Source organism: Pelophylax lessonae, assembly GCF_965119305.1.
Source record: "Pelophylax lessonae genome assembly, chromosome: 13".
NCBI classification, from domain to species: Eukaryota; Metazoa; Chordata; class Amphibia; order Anura; family Ranidae; genus Pelophylax; species Pelophylax lessonae.
The window spans coordinates 14,696,067-14,713,710 of record NC_138780.1 but is presented as its reverse complement, the minus strand read 5'-3'; the positions used below and the strand labels follow the sequence as shown (position 1 = coordinate 14,713,710).

General features: G+C 44.7%; 1 protein-coding gene across 1 annotated transcript in view; it reads right to left on the bottom strand.

Annotated features, from left to right (window-relative positions):
• Window positions 1–546: 546 nt before the first annotated feature.
• CA14 (carbonic anhydrase 14) overlaps window positions 547–17,644 on the bottom strand; it is a 77,394-nt gene continuing 60,296 nt past the window's right edge. The window contains exons 5-11 of the mRNA XM_082274856.1: window positions 9,575–9,670; window positions 9,379–9,445; window positions 7,744–7,901; window positions 6,480–6,609; window positions 4,492–4,503; window positions 2,257–2,386; window positions 547–865 (exon numbers count right to left, since the gene is read on the bottom strand). Coding sequence (XP_082130982.1) covers window positions 835–865; window positions 2,257–2,386; window positions 4,492–4,503; window positions 6,480–6,609; window positions 7,744–7,901; window positions 9,379–9,445; window positions 9,575–9,670 — 624 coding nt within the window. The 3' untranslated portion in view covers window positions 547–834. The remainder of the gene's footprint in view (window positions 866–2,256; window positions 2,387–4,491; window positions 4,504–6,479; window positions 6,610–7,743; window positions 7,902–9,378; window positions 9,446–9,574; window positions 9,671–17,644) is intronic.

Genomic DNA, 17,644 nt, shown 5'->3' with positions numbered 1-17,644 from the left:
ACTGTTTAAAATGACTGTTCATGGTCACCATTGGTTGGAGATATCATGGGACTGTACAGGCAGTGGACAAAGAACGTAAGGCCTCTAAGATCATCCCAAAGAAAAAAAAAATGTTACTATTGGCCATAGCAGTCAGATGGTCCTCTTCATTTTCCAATTTAAGTACGGGACAATGAAACTGTTTAAAATGACCGTTCATGGTCACCATTGGTTGGACAGTCAGTGGTCAAAGAATGTAAGGCCTCTAAGATCATCCCAAAGAAAAAAAAATGTTACTATTGGCCATAGCAATCAGATGGTCCTCTTCATTTTCCAATTTAAGTACGTGACAATGAAACTGTTGAGTATGACCATTCATGGTGACCGGTGGCTGGAGACGTTCTATGCCTGGAGAGGAAATAATCAAAGAATGTAGAGCCTTCAAGAAATTTTACTGATGGCCATAGCCAGCAGATCTTCAAGATCATCTCAGGAAAGCAACTTTACTGTTGACCATAGCCAGCAGATCATCTTCATTTTCCTACGAACTAAGGAAGAATGAAACCGTTTGATTCGACAAACATATGTCCATTCAGATACTTTGATAAATAAGGCCTTTACCAGGTCCGGAAAATAAAAGTCTATAACGAATCTGGGATCAGCATTATGTGCAACGGTTTTTAGGTCCAGCATGTCAAGAAAAAGCTTCACAGCATTGAAACTGGTCACAGTATCTTGGTTTACCAGTAGCAAAGTGGAAGCCATATTTAAGGCCTCCATATTGTCAGGTTAAGGCATAATGGTTTCCAATGGCAGCTGTACTGGGAAGCACCAAAGTCAAATAAGGCGGCACTGTTAGGCTTTTCCTATGTGTGCAATAGGTCTCCTGTAAAGAAATAAATACATATTAGCATTAGATGATAAATACTACAAATAAACATACTACAAAAACAGTGTGTATACTATATGGCTAAAAACCATGTGGAAACCTATCATACCAATATGAGCTTGTTGAGGTCCTGCTCCAAAACGATGGCCACTTATATGAAGTTGGCCTCCCATTTAAGACTATAACAGCCTCCACTCCCCTGGGAAGGCTTTCTATAAGATTATAGAATGTTCTTGTGAAAATATGTGCTCATTTAGCCAAAAAAAAAACATTTGAGGATGTTGAATGAGAAGACCTGGCTTTACAATCAGCATTCCAGTTCATCCCAATGGTGGTCAGTAGACTTGAGGGTCAAGGCTCTGTGCAGGACACTTGAGTATAAGATATTCAATGAGGTGTCTTTAAAGATCAAATATTTTCATTAATCATTTGTTCAGGTAATTATTGCAAAATGTAATGAAAGTGATTTTCAATACTATTTTCCATTTATTGAATGCTGGCCGTGCTGCATTTTCATAATTGGACGATATGGTGACTATGTGGGTTATTCAAATGTGTAGCAGCCCAGTCCATGGTGGAGGCAGCTTCCTCCTCACCAACTGTTTTAACTCTGAAAAGGCCAAACCACTGTGACACATCCACGTGCATTGCACATGGTCCGCGGGTGGACCCGTTCTCTTGAATGGGTCACGTTTACCAGCGATACTGCCCAAGTAATTTGTTCCACGGCTCTGAAGCAAAACCTTGCAGCCCCAGCATGTGCACAGCCCAGACCAGCTGCATTTCCTTGTTTAGGTGGGCAGTCAGGGGGAGGTAAAACTACTGCTAAACCACCTGCTTTTACTGACCCTCCCCCCCCCCCCCCCCATGGCCGCCTGTGTGAGTGAGCCCTTACAGCACTGAGGTCTTGTGCTCAGTGCTCACTACAGCCATTATATGCATGGAGTTTGTATGCTCAATATGGGTTCCCTCACTTGCTGCAGATCCTCCCACAATTCAAAACCTTTATAGGGATACTTGGCTCCTAGTTAGCATATGATTTTGGGAGGGATGTTAGAATGTAAGCTCTCCAGGGCAGGGACTGAGGTCATTGGCATTATACAGTTGAAGGAGGTAAATGGAGTGATTGGTTCCTCTATATGCTGCCCCCGCCGCGCCAAATGCATTGAGTTGCTGCCATGTAATTGGCTAGATTAGCAATTTGTGTTACCAAGGAATTGAACAGTGTACCAAATAAAGTGGCCGGTGAGTGAATATATATATATATATATATATATATTTACAGGATATATTTATTCCATTCAACAAATTGTAGATACACCCTCTAATGACAATCTGTCAGATCTGTGCACTTAACACCTAAGCTGAATAGCAATAGATTTCCTTACTTGATGACCATGATGATAAAGTACAGAGCTATGGAGATGAGCAGTACCCCTCCGAGAACTCCAAACACGATGGCCACAATCACGCCTTGAAGGAAGAAAGAGAGGATTAGGTAAAGAAGCCAGTCACTATTGTATTACCTATAGCAAACATACTCCCAAAAACGATACAGGTCATGCCGGATGACAATCGGGTAGACAGAGGCTACTGACTTACAGGTCATAGATCAGGATGGTAAGAAAACCTAAGACACTAAGAAGTGTATTTATAAAAAACAATTGCAGGGCTATTCATCCTGTGACACTGCATGTACATTCATTTCGAGAGAATAGGGGCAAAATCAAATGTTACTAGGCTATTTTCTCTCCAAGTGGAATGTTTTACATTCATATAGAATAGAGTGATTCTGCATTATGGCCACTAGATGGAGCTGATAATCTTAGGAAATAAATACTTATTTGCTATGATTATTAGTGCCATCTAGTGGCCATAATGCAGTATTTAACCAAACCAGAAGTAGGCACTAATAACACCGCCACCACCACTAAAGGCTGAAATGGTCTCTTACCAGCTCACATTGACCCCGTTACTGGAGGTCAGTAACACTTGTGGCTTGATACCCAACTGGGGTCTTTAAGAGATCCTCTGTCATCATAGGTAGGCACTAATAACACAGCCACCACCACCAAAGGCTGAAATGGTCTCTTACCAATTCACATTGACCCCGTTACTGGAGGTCAGTAACACTTGTGGCTTAATACCCAACCAGGGTCTTTAAGAGATCCTTTGTCACCATAGGTAGGCACTAATAACACCACCACCAAAAGGCTGAAATGGTCTCTTACCAGCTCACATTGACCCCGTTACCAGAGATCAGTAAACACTTGTGGCTTAATACCCAACCAGGGTCTTTAAGAGATCGTCCGTCACCATAGGTAGGCACTAATAACACCGCCACCACCACCAAAGGCTGAAATGGTCTCTTACCAGTTCACATTGACCCTGTTACTGGAGGTCAGTAACACTTGTGGCTTAATACCTAACTGGGGTCTTTAAGAGATCCTCCGTCACCATAGGTAGGCACTAATACCACCACCACCAAAAGGCTGAAATGGTCTCTTACCAGCTCACATTGACCCCATTACCGAAGGTCAGTAAACACTTGTGGCTTAATACCCAACCGGGGTCTTTAAGAGATCCAGGGTCCTCCTATGTCTCCACACATTGATAACCCAACGATATCATCATAGGTATACCCTTATTAAACAGAAGGTTTAAAATCTTGTCAGGTTATTTGATATTTTAAAATGATTTTTCAGATTCCATCTCTTCCTGTAGATTCTTTCAGCATTCACTTCCTGTAAGCCATCTCCCAGAAACCTTCACTTCCTAGGGAAGATGGCTTACAGGAAGTGAATGCTGAGAGATAATCTACAGGAAGAGATGGAATCTGAAAATCATTTTAAAATATCAAATAACCTGACAAGATTTTAAACCTCCTGTGGATAAGGGTTTACCTATGATGATATCGTTGGGTTATCGATGTGTGGAGAAATAGTAGGACCCTGGATCTCCTAAAGACCCCGGTTGGGTATTAAACCTCAAGTGTAAAGCCCCGTACACACGCGTCGAAAATTGGCAGGGAATTTTCGGCCAATGTCCGATCTGCCGATTTTCGGCTTGTTAGTATGATGCTTCCGACAACCAACTCCGACTTTTCGGCCGAAAAAAATCTGGTGTGCAGACTATAAAATTTTTGTTGGCCGTCAACACAACGGCCGATTTTCGTGCAGTCAGTACAGATTTCGACAGGGAAAAATCTGATGAGCAAGACTGGGCATGCTCAGTGAAGAAAAAACACAAAGAAAGCAAACCAACACATGACATCACTTCTGAAGTAGAATTTTGTTGGCCGAGAAAATTCGGGTGCAGTCTAGGCACATTCCAACCAACAAAACACAACTTGGACAAAAGTCGGACGATCGGTCGGCCGATAATCGTTGCGTGTGTACGAGGCATTACTGACCTCCGGTAACAGGGTCAATGTGAGCTGGTAAGAGATCATTTCGGCCTTTGGTGGTGGTGGTGTTATTAGTGCCTACCTATGGTGATGGAGGATCTCTTAAAGACCCCAGTTGGTCTTTATAAAAAAGAAAAAAAATCACCCAAAAGAGCAGTCACACCTCATCTGTCAACTTTCAGCTACATGAGTGTCAAGATAAAAAAAGAGAACTTACCTGCAGACAGCCCTGCAAGACAAAAAAGAAAAGAAAATAATTAAACTGTGGACATATAACAAGAAAAATCCAAAAACTCAATCGCTTATCAGACTATAAATAGTAAACATGTTACAATAACCCTCAAAAAAGCATGGCATCTATGGTGGCCATAGCGAGCCTTCCAAATGACTGTTACTTTCCTAATGTAGGTTGGAGAATGAAATCTTAAAGGTTAAGTCCGCCTCATGTGATATTTTAGGTAAGGGTGGAGCCTGGCAGGATTAGTCAGGCCCTAGCTTTTTATATGTCTTGGGTGCTCCACCATTGTGGTCTCCCTGCCTCACCTTTGTGTGTTCCAATTTCTCCTATTACATTCTCCATAGAACAAGAAATACAGCCCGGTATGAGGGGGGCCAGTGTACAGACCTAGGAACTCAGCACAGGGATGGTGGGAATCCCTCATAATAAGGACAGCAGGTGTAAAGACCCAGAACCTCAACACAGCGATGGTGGAAACCCCTCATAATGGGCATAGCATGAGTGTAGCCCTGGGAATGCAGCACAGGAATGGTGGGAACACACATAAATGGTACAGCAGGTGTACAGACATGGGAACTCAGCATGGAGATGATGGGAACCCCTCATAATCGCCACAACAGATGTACAGACCCAGGAACTCAGAACGGAGATGATGGGAACCCCTAAAAAAGGGCACAGCAGATGTACAGAACCTGGGAACCTGGCTCAAGGATGGTATAGGAACACTGAGGGCTGCTTTAGATAGATTATCCCAAGTTTTTCCAAATGTTGCTTAGTCTTGTATAACATCATTCTACCACCATCTTCCAGGTAGCAGTTTTTAATTTTGAACATGTCAACTGCAGTTCTTAAAAGTGAACTTTTTTTGTGGTAAGCTAACATAATTTGGTACCTTCCACTGGTGGCCAATGTTTCAGCAAAGCGATATCACCCATGTGAGAATTCAGCTTAAGGGCCACTATCTACCAGCTGAACTGCCACCAGAGTTATAGAGATTAAGACCGCATTCACATTGAAACGGCACGACTTCGGGGGCGACCTGTCAGTCCCGTGCACCACGACTTCGGCGCGACTTGCACGGACTTCATATAATGAATGTCTATGCAAGTCGCTCCGAGGTCGTCCCGAAGTAGTACAGGACCCTTTTTCTAAGTCGGAGCAACTTGTGTCGCTCCTATTAGAACGGGTCCTGTAGCAGTCAATGGACCGCGAGGGACAGCGACTTGTCAGGCTGACAAGTCGCCTGACAAGTCGTGGTAGTGTAAATGGAGCCTAAACCATCTACTTAAGCATTGATTTGATGGTCTTCAGCTGTGAGCCCAGTTATATTTAATGCCAACATATGTTGAGGTAGAAAAGACCAACAAATACTGTACTTATCTCAGTTGCCGATTTGAGTAAACTGACTGACTAAAGCCTACAAGCTTTAAATGGCCCAATAAGTACATCTGGGTCTAGACCTCAACCATATTGGCTATAGTCCTTTCAGTTCAGTAGTCTCCAACCATAGCTTTGTGGTTCATTGGGGGTTCCCTATGGGCACTTCATTCGCTGGTCAATTAATAAACCGTATATATCTTCCAGTTTAGAGAATACTAATGGGGCTCACAGCTGTGGCTGGAATACAATAGACTTCAGTAAAAGTGGCATTGCTTTAGTCTTTCTCTGAAGCTTGGGTGAGTTTAGGCCTCAGATTTTGTCGAGCCACTCCAGTTTAGACCTCACATTTTGGCGAGCTAGTTGAGTTTAGGGCTCACATTTTGGTGAGCCAGTCTTGGCTTTTGTCAAAAAGTTCTTCTTGAGCCTTTGGGCTAAGCCAACTACCTCAGTTGCTTTACCCATGAGTAGAAATCACGGCATTTGAGATTCACTATTCTGGGAACTATGACCAACAACAAACCAAGTGCATGAGAAGTGCATAGAGGGAAAGGGGTATGGAGTTATGGTGCCCTTATAAAGCAACGTACCTTTCTCTATTACGAAGGAGGAGTACACTGTTCTCTTGTTCACTGGTTGAATGTGCCGAACATTTTTTTCTAGGACTTCAGGAGGGCGGCTGAGTGGAGTAGAATGAAGTGTCCTGCGCAGTTTATCCATCTATAGAAAAAAGTAAGATAAAGTGAAACCCAAGCAGCTGGCTTCTACAGCTAGCCTGCTAGTTTACACTGATTGTATAGTTTTTCACTTGGTTTTTTCTTAAGCTAAAGTTGGCTTGTGATTCCCACTGTCACCAGTAGATGTCACTGGTAACAATGGTCATAGTATCAGATTTCACAAACAAAACTAAGTTAGGAATATTTATTTTTCCTTCAGCCAATCCAGTAAAAGGTGTATGCCCCTAAAGCATACTGGGGGAGGTTATAAATATCTGAGACAGGCCATGATGCTTGCTTTCTTCCCCTGGACTTAGGGCTACGGAGGTGCTACTGGATGGAACTCTGCTGTTAGGCCCAATAGCTTGGTTTGGAACCTAACGTGTGCTGAAGTGGTCCTGAAGCCTGGTCTGGAGGAAGCAGTGCCAAGGAGGAGACCCAGGGGAGGAACCTTGCTGAAGAGAGCCAGGAATAAGGCTGTTCTCTCAGAAGGGACTGGTGACTCACTTGGAGGAAGCACTGAAATTTGGGAATGTGCTTACTGTGTTGCCAGGTCTGCCTAAAGGTTTGAATACTGTGAAGCTGGACACTGATCTGGCTCTGGAGAGAATGTAAATCAGGGGTCTTAAAACGTTTTAAGCAAAGGGCCAGATTACTGTCCTTCAGGCTTTGGGGAGGCTGGACCGTGGTCAGTAGGAGTAAAAAATGTCCCAGCATCAGTACCCTATCATTGGTTTTCATGGGAGGAATATTACCCCATTGTTGATATCAATGTGAAGCATAGTGCCCCATTAATATTGTCAGTAGGGGGAATGGTGCTCCATCATTGGTGTCAGTTGGTGGCATAGTGCTCCATGGACCAGATAAAGGCAAGCAAAGGGCCATATCCAGCCCCCAGGGGATCTGCTACAGTATCTGTGACCCCTCACCTCCTTAACTGTTCTGCAATAAAACTTTAAAAAGTCAAAAGTTATTGATACCCAATTTCCTTTCTCAGTCCCCCCATTTTAGCCACGCTATCCCATCCCTGGCCTCTAGAGGTGCTATCCTGCCTTTGTGGGTGTTAGATGGTTTCTACAGTTGCATTTCCACAATATTTGTATTCATATGAAATTCTGTGGTTGCACCACCAACTTACCTGAGTCCTTGAGATCTGGACAGGGTTGTGGAAGACAGTCCAGGTGACACTCTGGAAGCATGGCGGTGTGGTCAGGGAACCTCTGTAGCGGAAATACTGATCAAGTTTGCTAGGCAGGAGCTCCTCCACATTGAAGGATGGAATGGTGACACTCTGATCTGCAGGAAATATCAATACAAGGTTGTCACATACTCTAAATGATCAGAAATGTGTGCAGCGCCTCTAAATGGCTTTCAGGTACTTCCAGTGAAGGGTATTGCATACAAAAACATTGTGGACAATTGTGCTCTTCCAACCTTGTGCTCCTTCCCCCTTCTTCACATGCTAAAGACATCTTTAAATAAAACCTGTTTTCATTAGATATCTTATTTTAGACCCACTGGGAGGGGCTGGCAGGGTTTTGTACATGTAACGGAACCACGACCCACACTGTGTTTGTGGACTTCCGTCAGTATACCGATTTCTTCAGTCTGAACATAGATATCAGATATTCGAGCTGCCCCCCACCCATACAAAACTAGCCAATAATAGCTTGTATGAGTCTGGAACCAACTACATCTTTATTGAACAGTCTCACACACAATATATACAGCACAGGGAAACATCCCCCTCCTGATCAGATTTACCACACCAATTCGGGTGCCTGATTACATTATCATATGCAGATGAAATTGTGTACAGAAAAATAATTAACCTGAACTAATTATCTAGCAGACTACCGTCCTCGAGCTCCTGACGTACAATACACATTATTATAAGTGTAAACACAGAACCCACAGTAGAGAACCGGTGAGTAAATCAGCATATTCATCAATGTGTGGAAGACAGGTGGTTGAGCTAAAGATATTAGCATCTGCTATGAGTCTGACTGCGGAGCAGTCCCATATTGGCAATAGGCAGCTAGGCCTTTAACCTGGATCCTAGGCCTAGAGTCCCAGAGCCCTCATATATTCCTTCAGGTATATTGTGGATAAATATTACTGTCCCATTTGAAGTAATCCAAACCATATTCTCAGTGTCCATTAAGTAGCTGTCCATCATTTCCTTGGTCACCCTGTGTCCCTAATAGACACAGGGTGACTTATACATAAGAGGGGCCTAGGGGGCCGAGAGAGGGACTTCCCAACCTCTCCAACGCAAGCTGTGCTCCACCGGCCCCCCAACCAAAGTGACTCCCGTCCCATCACATATCTTCTAGAAAACATCTCATCACCCTGCTTCAGTATTCCTCTCAAGAGTTGAGCAAAGGATGGATCCCATGAAGCTCAGCCTTGGCCTGGGCTCCTGCCAGTCCATACCCCCCACACTCCGCCCCTCGAACCTCTCAAGAGCCCTCAGTCCTGATGCAAGCAGTGGAAGGCGTTATGCAAATATTCAAAATGCCTTGATGGATGGATGTCAGTCTGGTGGAGTGGGCGTTCCTAGAAAAGCTGCATTTTTCATAGGTACCACCTACATGTGATCTAATGAATGAAAGGGAATGGCCAGGGACAGTCCGGCTGGGAGAAAATTGGCTTAGATGACGCTGGACGTCCTCCAGCCAGTAAAGGAGGCGGGCTCTGACTTGCTGCAGCTTCCAATGCACATTGTGAGATGCTCACAGTGTGCAGTGAACCCATACTAAAGAATGCTTACCTGCATAGCTGACTCTCTCCAGGACGTTGATGATGTTGGCATAGCCTGGGTTATCCTTGGACCCAGCCTATATAGTGAGGATAAAAGAAAAAAAATGAGACCTATCAGATGAAAGAAAGCGGCTTCTGGAAATTCAAAACAGAAGCTCAATGTGTTTTAGAAATTCTAGAATCTGGTAATGAAACGCGTTGCCCACCGTGATTAGGATCCCGAGAACCGCCAATCCATTTGGCTTGTTTTTGGCTTCATTGATGTCAGCGAATTGGTCAGCATTATAATGGACGATGTGTAACTGGATTGGGGGGGGAATAAAAACAGACATTGAACAATTACTACGGTCTTTTTACTGCCAAAATTTACAACACTGAAGCTAGAAAAAGTTGGGCGGAGCAAAGTCAATGTCACAATCGTCAGCTTTTAAATTTGTAAATACTCCCTCCATATATACAGGTGCATCTCATAAAATTAGAATATCATCAAAAAGTGAAACTCCGATATTTTATATTGATGTGTTACACACAGAGTGATAGATTTTAAGCATTTCTTTCTTTTATTTTTGATAATTATGGCTTACAGCTAGTGAAAACCCAAAATTCAGTATCTCAGAAAATCAGAATATTACATAAGACCAATAAAAAAAAGGATTTTTAATACAGAAATGTTGGCTTAGTGAAAAGTCTGTCCATGTACAGTATAGGATGCACTCAATACTTGGTCGGGGCTCCTTTTTCATGAATTACTGCATCAATGCGGCGTGGCATGGAGGCGATCAGTCTGTGGCACTGCTGAGGTGTTATGGAAGCCCAGGTTGCTTTGATAGCGGCCTTCAGCTCGTCTGCATTGTTGGGTCTGGTGTCTCTCATCTTCCTCTTGACAATACCCCACAGATTCTCTATGGGGTTTAGGTCAGGCGAGGGTGCTGGCCAATCAAGCACAGTGATACCATGATCATGTGACCAGGTATTGGTACTTTTGGCAGTGTGGGCAGGTGCTGGAAAATGAAATCAGCATCTCCATAAAGCTGGTCAGCTGAGGGAAGCATGAAGTGCTCTAGAATTTCCTGATAGAGGGTTGCACTGACTTTGGACTTGATAAAACACAGTGGACCAACACCAGAAGATGACATGGCTCCCCAAATCATCACTGACTGTGGATAATGTTGCATTTCATGTGGAAATGAAGGTCTCAGAGTCTGGAGGAAGAGTGGAGAGGCACAGAATCCAAGTTGCGTGAGGTCCAATGTGACGTTTCCATAGTCAATGATAATTTGGGGAGCCATGTCATCTGCTGGTGTTGGTCCACTGTGTTTTATTAGGTCCAAAGTCAGTGCAGCCCTCTGGAACACTTCATGCCATCTAGTGGTGGTTTAAGGCCACTACAGCTCATTTACTTGTGATTTGGTGCCCCCCTATCCCTGTGATTAGTGCTAGTTCGTTCAGTCCCAGCTACACCTTCCCGGTTTCTTCCATGTTTCCTCAGTCAGTGTTCGCTTTCTTGCAGAGACAGGGCAAAGTTTTTGTCATCTTACACTTCAAAAGACTGGAAAAAACATCCTCTGTACTCATAGGTGTGTGCAGCCTATTGCATTAGGGTGTGCACCCCACAGCTTAAAAACACATGCCTTTCCCTGCAGCCTCACCTGTACGGGGCAGCGAATGAATGGGAAGTGCTCTGTGCTGAGCGGCTTCCTGTTCATTCACAAACTAAAGCATAGCAAACACAGTTTACTATTCTTCAGTTACGATTGAACACAGTGAGTGAGTGTATTCACTGGGTTCCTTTAGAAAAGGAGGGGGCCGGTAAATTACATATTTACTAGCCCTTTCTCCCACTCTCCATCCTGAAACATTCCCTGCAGCAGCCGGGGGGGGGGGGGGGGTTAGGATTAGTGGGTGGAGGAGAGAAAGGAAGCCAACAGGAAGCCCGGGCAGTAGGGGGAATCGGCAATCGGCACCACATGTATTGATTAGGGTGTGCCCACACCTGGCACACCCCCTGCACACTCCTATGTCTGTACTTCGAGTATCTGAAGCAAAATTACACTGGGTTCCACTCTTGTGTCTTATTGAAGAGTTATTCTGCCTGTGGATAGTGGCAAGTCAGCAGGTGATGAGATTGGGCCTATGGAAGGATGTCAATACATTACATGTGCGTCACTGGGGGGGCCATATGTTGAAACAGCCAATTGCAGTCTCCAGCAGAAGCCCATGTGTCAGGGTGACAACCCAGAAGAACAATTGGGATACAGGGAAAGAGAGTTGTCACCCTATACCAGGAAGAACCTGAATGAGGACATTTGATGCAGGATCACAAGGGATTATTTTACAGGAAGTTTCAGATTTTGAAATGACATTACCATATTAGAGCCGATATGGGATTTTAGTGGTTGAGTTTACATATACATTAATGGTATAAAGGGTTATTAAGCTGTAGAACCATCATGATAGGACATTGTCATCAAAGTATAATCCCATGTTATTGTAGCCAGTGTGAACACATACATTGTAATGGGCGAGACAGCAGAATCAGCAGTCTGCCCCCTTTCAGACTCTTTGTAGTCTGTGTCGGAGCGGTATGGGGCCGTTTGCCGCGGTCAGTAAGCCAAATTTCTCATTGCTGGCTGAAGGATTCCCGCAGGCTTCTAATCCGCGTGGGGTTACTGAACTAGAAAACTGACCGCAGCCCGCTGTGCATCCAGATGGGTTAATTTTTACTGCGTGCAAACAGCTTTTCCTCTGCAGCCTAAATGTCAAAGTCAAAAGCTAGAGACTCGGGAGAACCTTATCTCATGAGCCTGACTTGAGGAGGATTTCAATTGAACTCTGATTGAGGTCTTCTTCAATCCATCCAAGGCCATGTCTTCCTCCTTGCCCCTGCCAAAAGACAGATGTGGAAATTGCTGGCCCTGGCATTTAATAAGCTGTGTAGTGCAGGGTGCTTTCCATTGGAAGCACCTATTTTTTAGTTCTCATTTACATGGGCAGCAGGGTAGTGGTAAAACAGGCCATTTAGGCCCCCCAACCACCTGCCTAAAAGTTAACTGATGGCCAGAGGAGGTCTTAAACATGCCGTGGTAAAGCCAAAAGCTAGAGACTTGGGGAACTCTTCTACCTGATTTGAGGAGATGATTGAGCTAGATATTCCCGGTCTTCGTCAACCCATCCAAGACTTTCTACTTGCATCTGCCAAAGGACAGGCTGTTTAGTGCAGGGTGCTTTCCTTTGGAGGCACCCATTTTTTAAGTTTTATTTACACGGGCGGCAAGGGAGTGGTAAAAACAGACGATTGAGGCCCCCCATCTATCAACCTAAAAGATAACAGGCGGCCACAGGAAATCTTACACATCTCGTGGAAAAGCCAAATGCTAGGGACTCCGGAACTTTCTACCATCTAATGAGCCTGATTTGAGTAGATGATTGAGCTAGGCATTCCTGGTCTTCGTCAACCAATCCAGGACCCATCACTTGCATCTGCCAAAGGAAAGATGTGGAAATTGTTGGCCTTGACTTTAAATGGTCTGTGTAGTCCAGGGTGCTTTCCTTTGGAGGAAACCATTTTTTAGGTTTTATTTACATGGACGGCAAGGGAGTGGTAAAAGCAGGTGATAGAGGCCCCCCAACCACCCACCTAAAAGATAACAGGGGGCTAGAGGAGGTCTTCTTACACATGCTGTGGTAAAGCCAAAAGCTAGAGACTTGGGGAACTCTTCTACCTGATTTGAGGAGATGATTGAGCTAGATTTTCCTGGTCTTCGTCAACCCATCCAAGACCTTCTACTTGCGTCTGCCAAAGGACAGGCTGTTTAGTGCAGGGTGCTTTCCTTTGGAGGCACCCATTTTTTAGGTTTTATTTACACGGGCAGCAAGAGAGTGGTAAAAACAGGCGATTAAGGCCCCCCATCTATCCACCTAAAAGATAACAGGCGGCCACAGGAAATCTTACACATCTCGTGGAAAAGCCAAATGCTAGGGACTCTGGAACTTTATACCATCTAATGAGCCTGATTTGAGTAGATGATTGAGCTAGGCATTCCTGGTCTTCGTCAACCCATCCAGGACCCATCACTTGCATCTGCCAAAGGAACCATGTGGAAATTGTTGGCCTTGGCATTTAATGGTCTGTGTAGTCCAGGGTGCTTTCCTTTGGAGGAAACCATTTTTTAGGTTTTATTTACACGGACGACAAGGGAGTGGTAAAAACAGGCGATTGAGACCCCCCATCTATCCACCTAAAAGATAACAGGCAGCCACAGGAAATCTTACACATCTCGTGGAAAAGCCAAATGCTAGGGACTCGGGAACTTTCTACCATCTAATGAGCCTGATTTGAGTAGATGATTGAGCTAGGCATTCCTGGTCTTCGTCAACCCATCCAGGACCCACCACTTGCATCTGCCAAAGGAAAGATGTGGAAATTGTTGGCCTTGGCATTTAATGGTCTTATTTACACAGACGGAAAGGGAGTGGTAAAAACAGGTGGTAGAGGCCCCCCAACCACCCACCTAAAAGATAACAGATGGCTAGAGGAGGTCTTACACATGCTGTGGCAAAGTCAAAAGCTAGAGACTCTGGAATTTTCTACCATCTAATGAGCCTGATTTGAGTAGATGATTGAGCTAGGCATTCCTGGTCTTCGTCAACCCATCCAAGACCCACCACTTGCATCTGCCAAAGGAAAGATGTGGAAATTGTTGGCCTTGGCATTTAATGGTCTGTGTAGTCCAGGGTGCTTTCCTTTGGAGGAAACCATTTTTTAGGTTTTATTTACATGGACGGCAAGGGAGTGGAAAAAACAGGTGGTAGAGGCCCCCCAACCACCCACCTACAAGATAACAGAGGGCTAGAGGAGGTCTTCTTACACATGCTGTGGCAAAGTCAAAAGCTAGAGACTCTGGAAAACCATCTACCATCAAATGAGCCTGATTTGCGGAGATGATTACCAAGGTATTTCTTGTCTTCGTCAACCCATCTTAGACCCACCACTCGCTTCTGCCAAAGGACAGATGTGGAAATTGTTGGCCTTGGCATTTAATGGTCTGTGTAGTCCAGGGTGCTTTCCTTTGAGGAAACCATTTTTTTGGTTTTATTTACGGCAAGCGAGTGGTAAAAACAGGTGGTAGAGTCCCCCCAACCACCCACCAAAAAATTACTGATGGCTAGAGGAGGTCTTACACATGCTGTGGCAAAGTCAAAAGCTAGAGACTCAGGGAAACCTTCTACCATCTAATGAGCCTGATTTGCGAAGATGATTATCTAGGTATTCCTTGTCTTCGTCAACCCATCTTAGATTCACTACTCGCTTCTGCCAATTGCCAAAGGACAGATGTGGAAATTGCTGGCCTTCGCAGTTACCGGGCTGTGTAGTCCAGGGTGCTTTCCTTCAGGGGAACCCATTTTTTAGATTTCATTTACACAGGCGGCAAGGGAGTGGTCAAAACAGGCAGGTAAAGCCCCCCCAACCGCCCACCTAAAAGATAAAAGGCGGCAAGAGGAGTTCTTACACGTGCCGTGGCAAAGCCAAAAGCTAGAAACGTAGGGAAACCTTCTACCATCTAATGAGCCTGATTTGAGGAGATGATTGAGCTAGATTTTCCTGGTCTTCTTCAATCCACTCAGGACCCACCATTGTCTTTGTCCTTGTGTCTGCTAAAAGACATACTGCAATTAATGGGTTGTGTTAGTCCAGGCCAGACATTTCCGCATCTGTCCTTTGGTAGATGCAAAAAGGAAGACAATGGTGGGTTGAGGAAAACCAGGAATATCTTGCTCAATCGTCTCCCCAAACAAAGCTCATGAGATGGTAAAAAGTTTTTCTTGAAATCTTGAAGGCACCCATTTTTAAGGCCTGTAAGTGTTACTGAACTGCAAGGGAGATAAATCAGGTCTCCTGCCCTGCCAGACAGGGCAGTGCTGTGCGATTCTTCAGCCTGGGTAGAGAGATTTACAGATTTGGTAGGAAAAAATGTTCCCATATATGTAATAATTAGTGTATATAGCGGTTTGCTCAAGTTCTGTTCTATTAACTGAACTGTATGTGAAGGTCTTTATACACTGCATTTGGTAGTTTGGTGGCAGGCCAAGCAGAGCTCTTTGCCAGGAATACGGGGATCAACGACTCCTGCAGAGAATAGATTTACTTAGCCTGAGCCCTGTCTAATACTACAAAACACGCAGTAAGATTATAAGCCTCACAGCAATGTTCTTAAAATATGAATAGCTTCATAAGGTCTTAAAGGGCAACCAAATATTAAAAGGAGAAATCTTTCTACTATTGTTGACTATATAGGAAGAGGGTCCAATTCCTTTAAAGGGTCACGCCGAGTCAGCTCATGACTTCCTATGTCCTGGGTACTACAACAACATGATCTCCTGGCTATAATCCCCAACTCGGTTTCTGTCTAGCTGGGAGTTTTGGGCATCCCCAGCCATCTTTGTGTGTTTCAGCTTCTCCTGTTACATTCTCTATAATATAAAATAAAAATCCAACATAGATGGTAGAAGTCCCTCATAATGGGCACAGCTGGTGTAAAGACCCAGGAACTCAGCACAGGAATGGTGGGAACACCCCATGATGGGCACAGCAGGAGTACAGCCCCAGAAACTCAGCACATGGATGGTGATAACCCCTTATAACGGGCACAGTGGGTGAACAGACCTGGGAACTCAGCACAGGTATGGTGGGAACCCCTCATAATGGGCACAGCAGGTGTACAGACCCAGGAACTCAGCACAGGAATGATGGGAACCCCTCATAATGGGCACAGCAGGAGTACAGCCCCAGAAACTCAGCACAGGGATGGAGATAGCCCCTTGTAACGGGCACAGCGGGTGTACAGACCTGGGAACTCAGCACAGGTATGGTGGGAACCCCTCATAATGGGCACAGCAGGTGTACAGACCTGGGAACTCAGCACAGGTATGGTGGGAACCCCTCATAATGGTCACAGCAGGTGTACAGACCCAGGACCTCAGGGCAGAGATGGTGGGAACCCCTCATAATGGGCACAGCAGGTGTACAGGCCCAGAAACTCAGCGCAGGGATGGAGCTAACCCCTTATAACGGGCACAGCGGGTGTACAGACCTGGGAACTCAACACACGTATGGTGGGAACCCCTCATGATGGGCACAGCAGGTGTACAGACCCGGGAACTCAGCACAGGGATCTCACCAAGAGTCCCAAATTGATAGAAGATACTGTCAGGTGGTTTAACTCTCCAGTATGTACCAGACATTTGAATATAAATCCTAGGTGAACTGACCCATTAAAGGGCACCTGCAATCTAATAATATATATATATATATATATATATATATATATATAATAGTATCAGTGATTAAGGGTCTTAGAGCCGGTTCACACGACTTCGGGGGGCGACCTGTGAAGTCGCGTGCACCGCGACTTCGGCGCGACTTGCAGGGACTTCACATAATGGAAGTCTATACAAGTCGCCCCAAAGTAGTACAGGACCCTTTTTCTAAGTAGGAGCGACTTGTGTCGCTCCTATTAGAACGGGTCCTGTACTACTCAATGGACCGCGACATACCGCGACTTGTTAGGCTGACAAGTCGCCTGACAAGTCGCGCTAGTGTGAATGGGCTCTTAGTGCAGTTTAAAAAAGCCAATTAAAACGAAAAGAGGTAATGAATAAACAACTAGTAAAATGTGGATAAATGTGAGGTTAATAAGGTGATATCCTGTAGTTGGTTTAATCTCAATTAGCTAACAGATAAAAGCTGAACTGTCTCTTACACATACAGCCAATAAGGGGACCGTTTCAAAGCTGTATGTGAAACACACTATCAAACGTTTGTTAACATCTGGCCATCCGGTCACCTTTTCATTGGATGTCTAATTCTAAAACCATGGGCATTATAAGGGAGTCTCCTATTTCCTTTGCTTCTTTAACATCCTCCACTCTTCTGGCCTTTCCACAAGATTTTGGAGGTTGTCTGTGGGAGTTTTTGCCCTTTCAGCCAATGTGGGATACCAAGACTTTACTCATCCAGGTTTTTAGTGGGATTGAGATAAGGGTTCTGTGGAGGCTGCTTGAGTTCCACCACATCAAATGTCTTTAAGATGGAGCTGGCCACCATTTGTGAGGTCGGGTACTGATGTTGGATTACATACAGTCAGTGCTGGAGGTGCCGGAACTGCGTTCCCCCGCGTTCCCGCTGAAAAAAAGCCCTGGTCATGCAGGAACAGAAAAGGGCCTTCACCAAATTGTTAAAACAAGGTTGGTAGAGCCCAATTGTCTACATTGTCTTT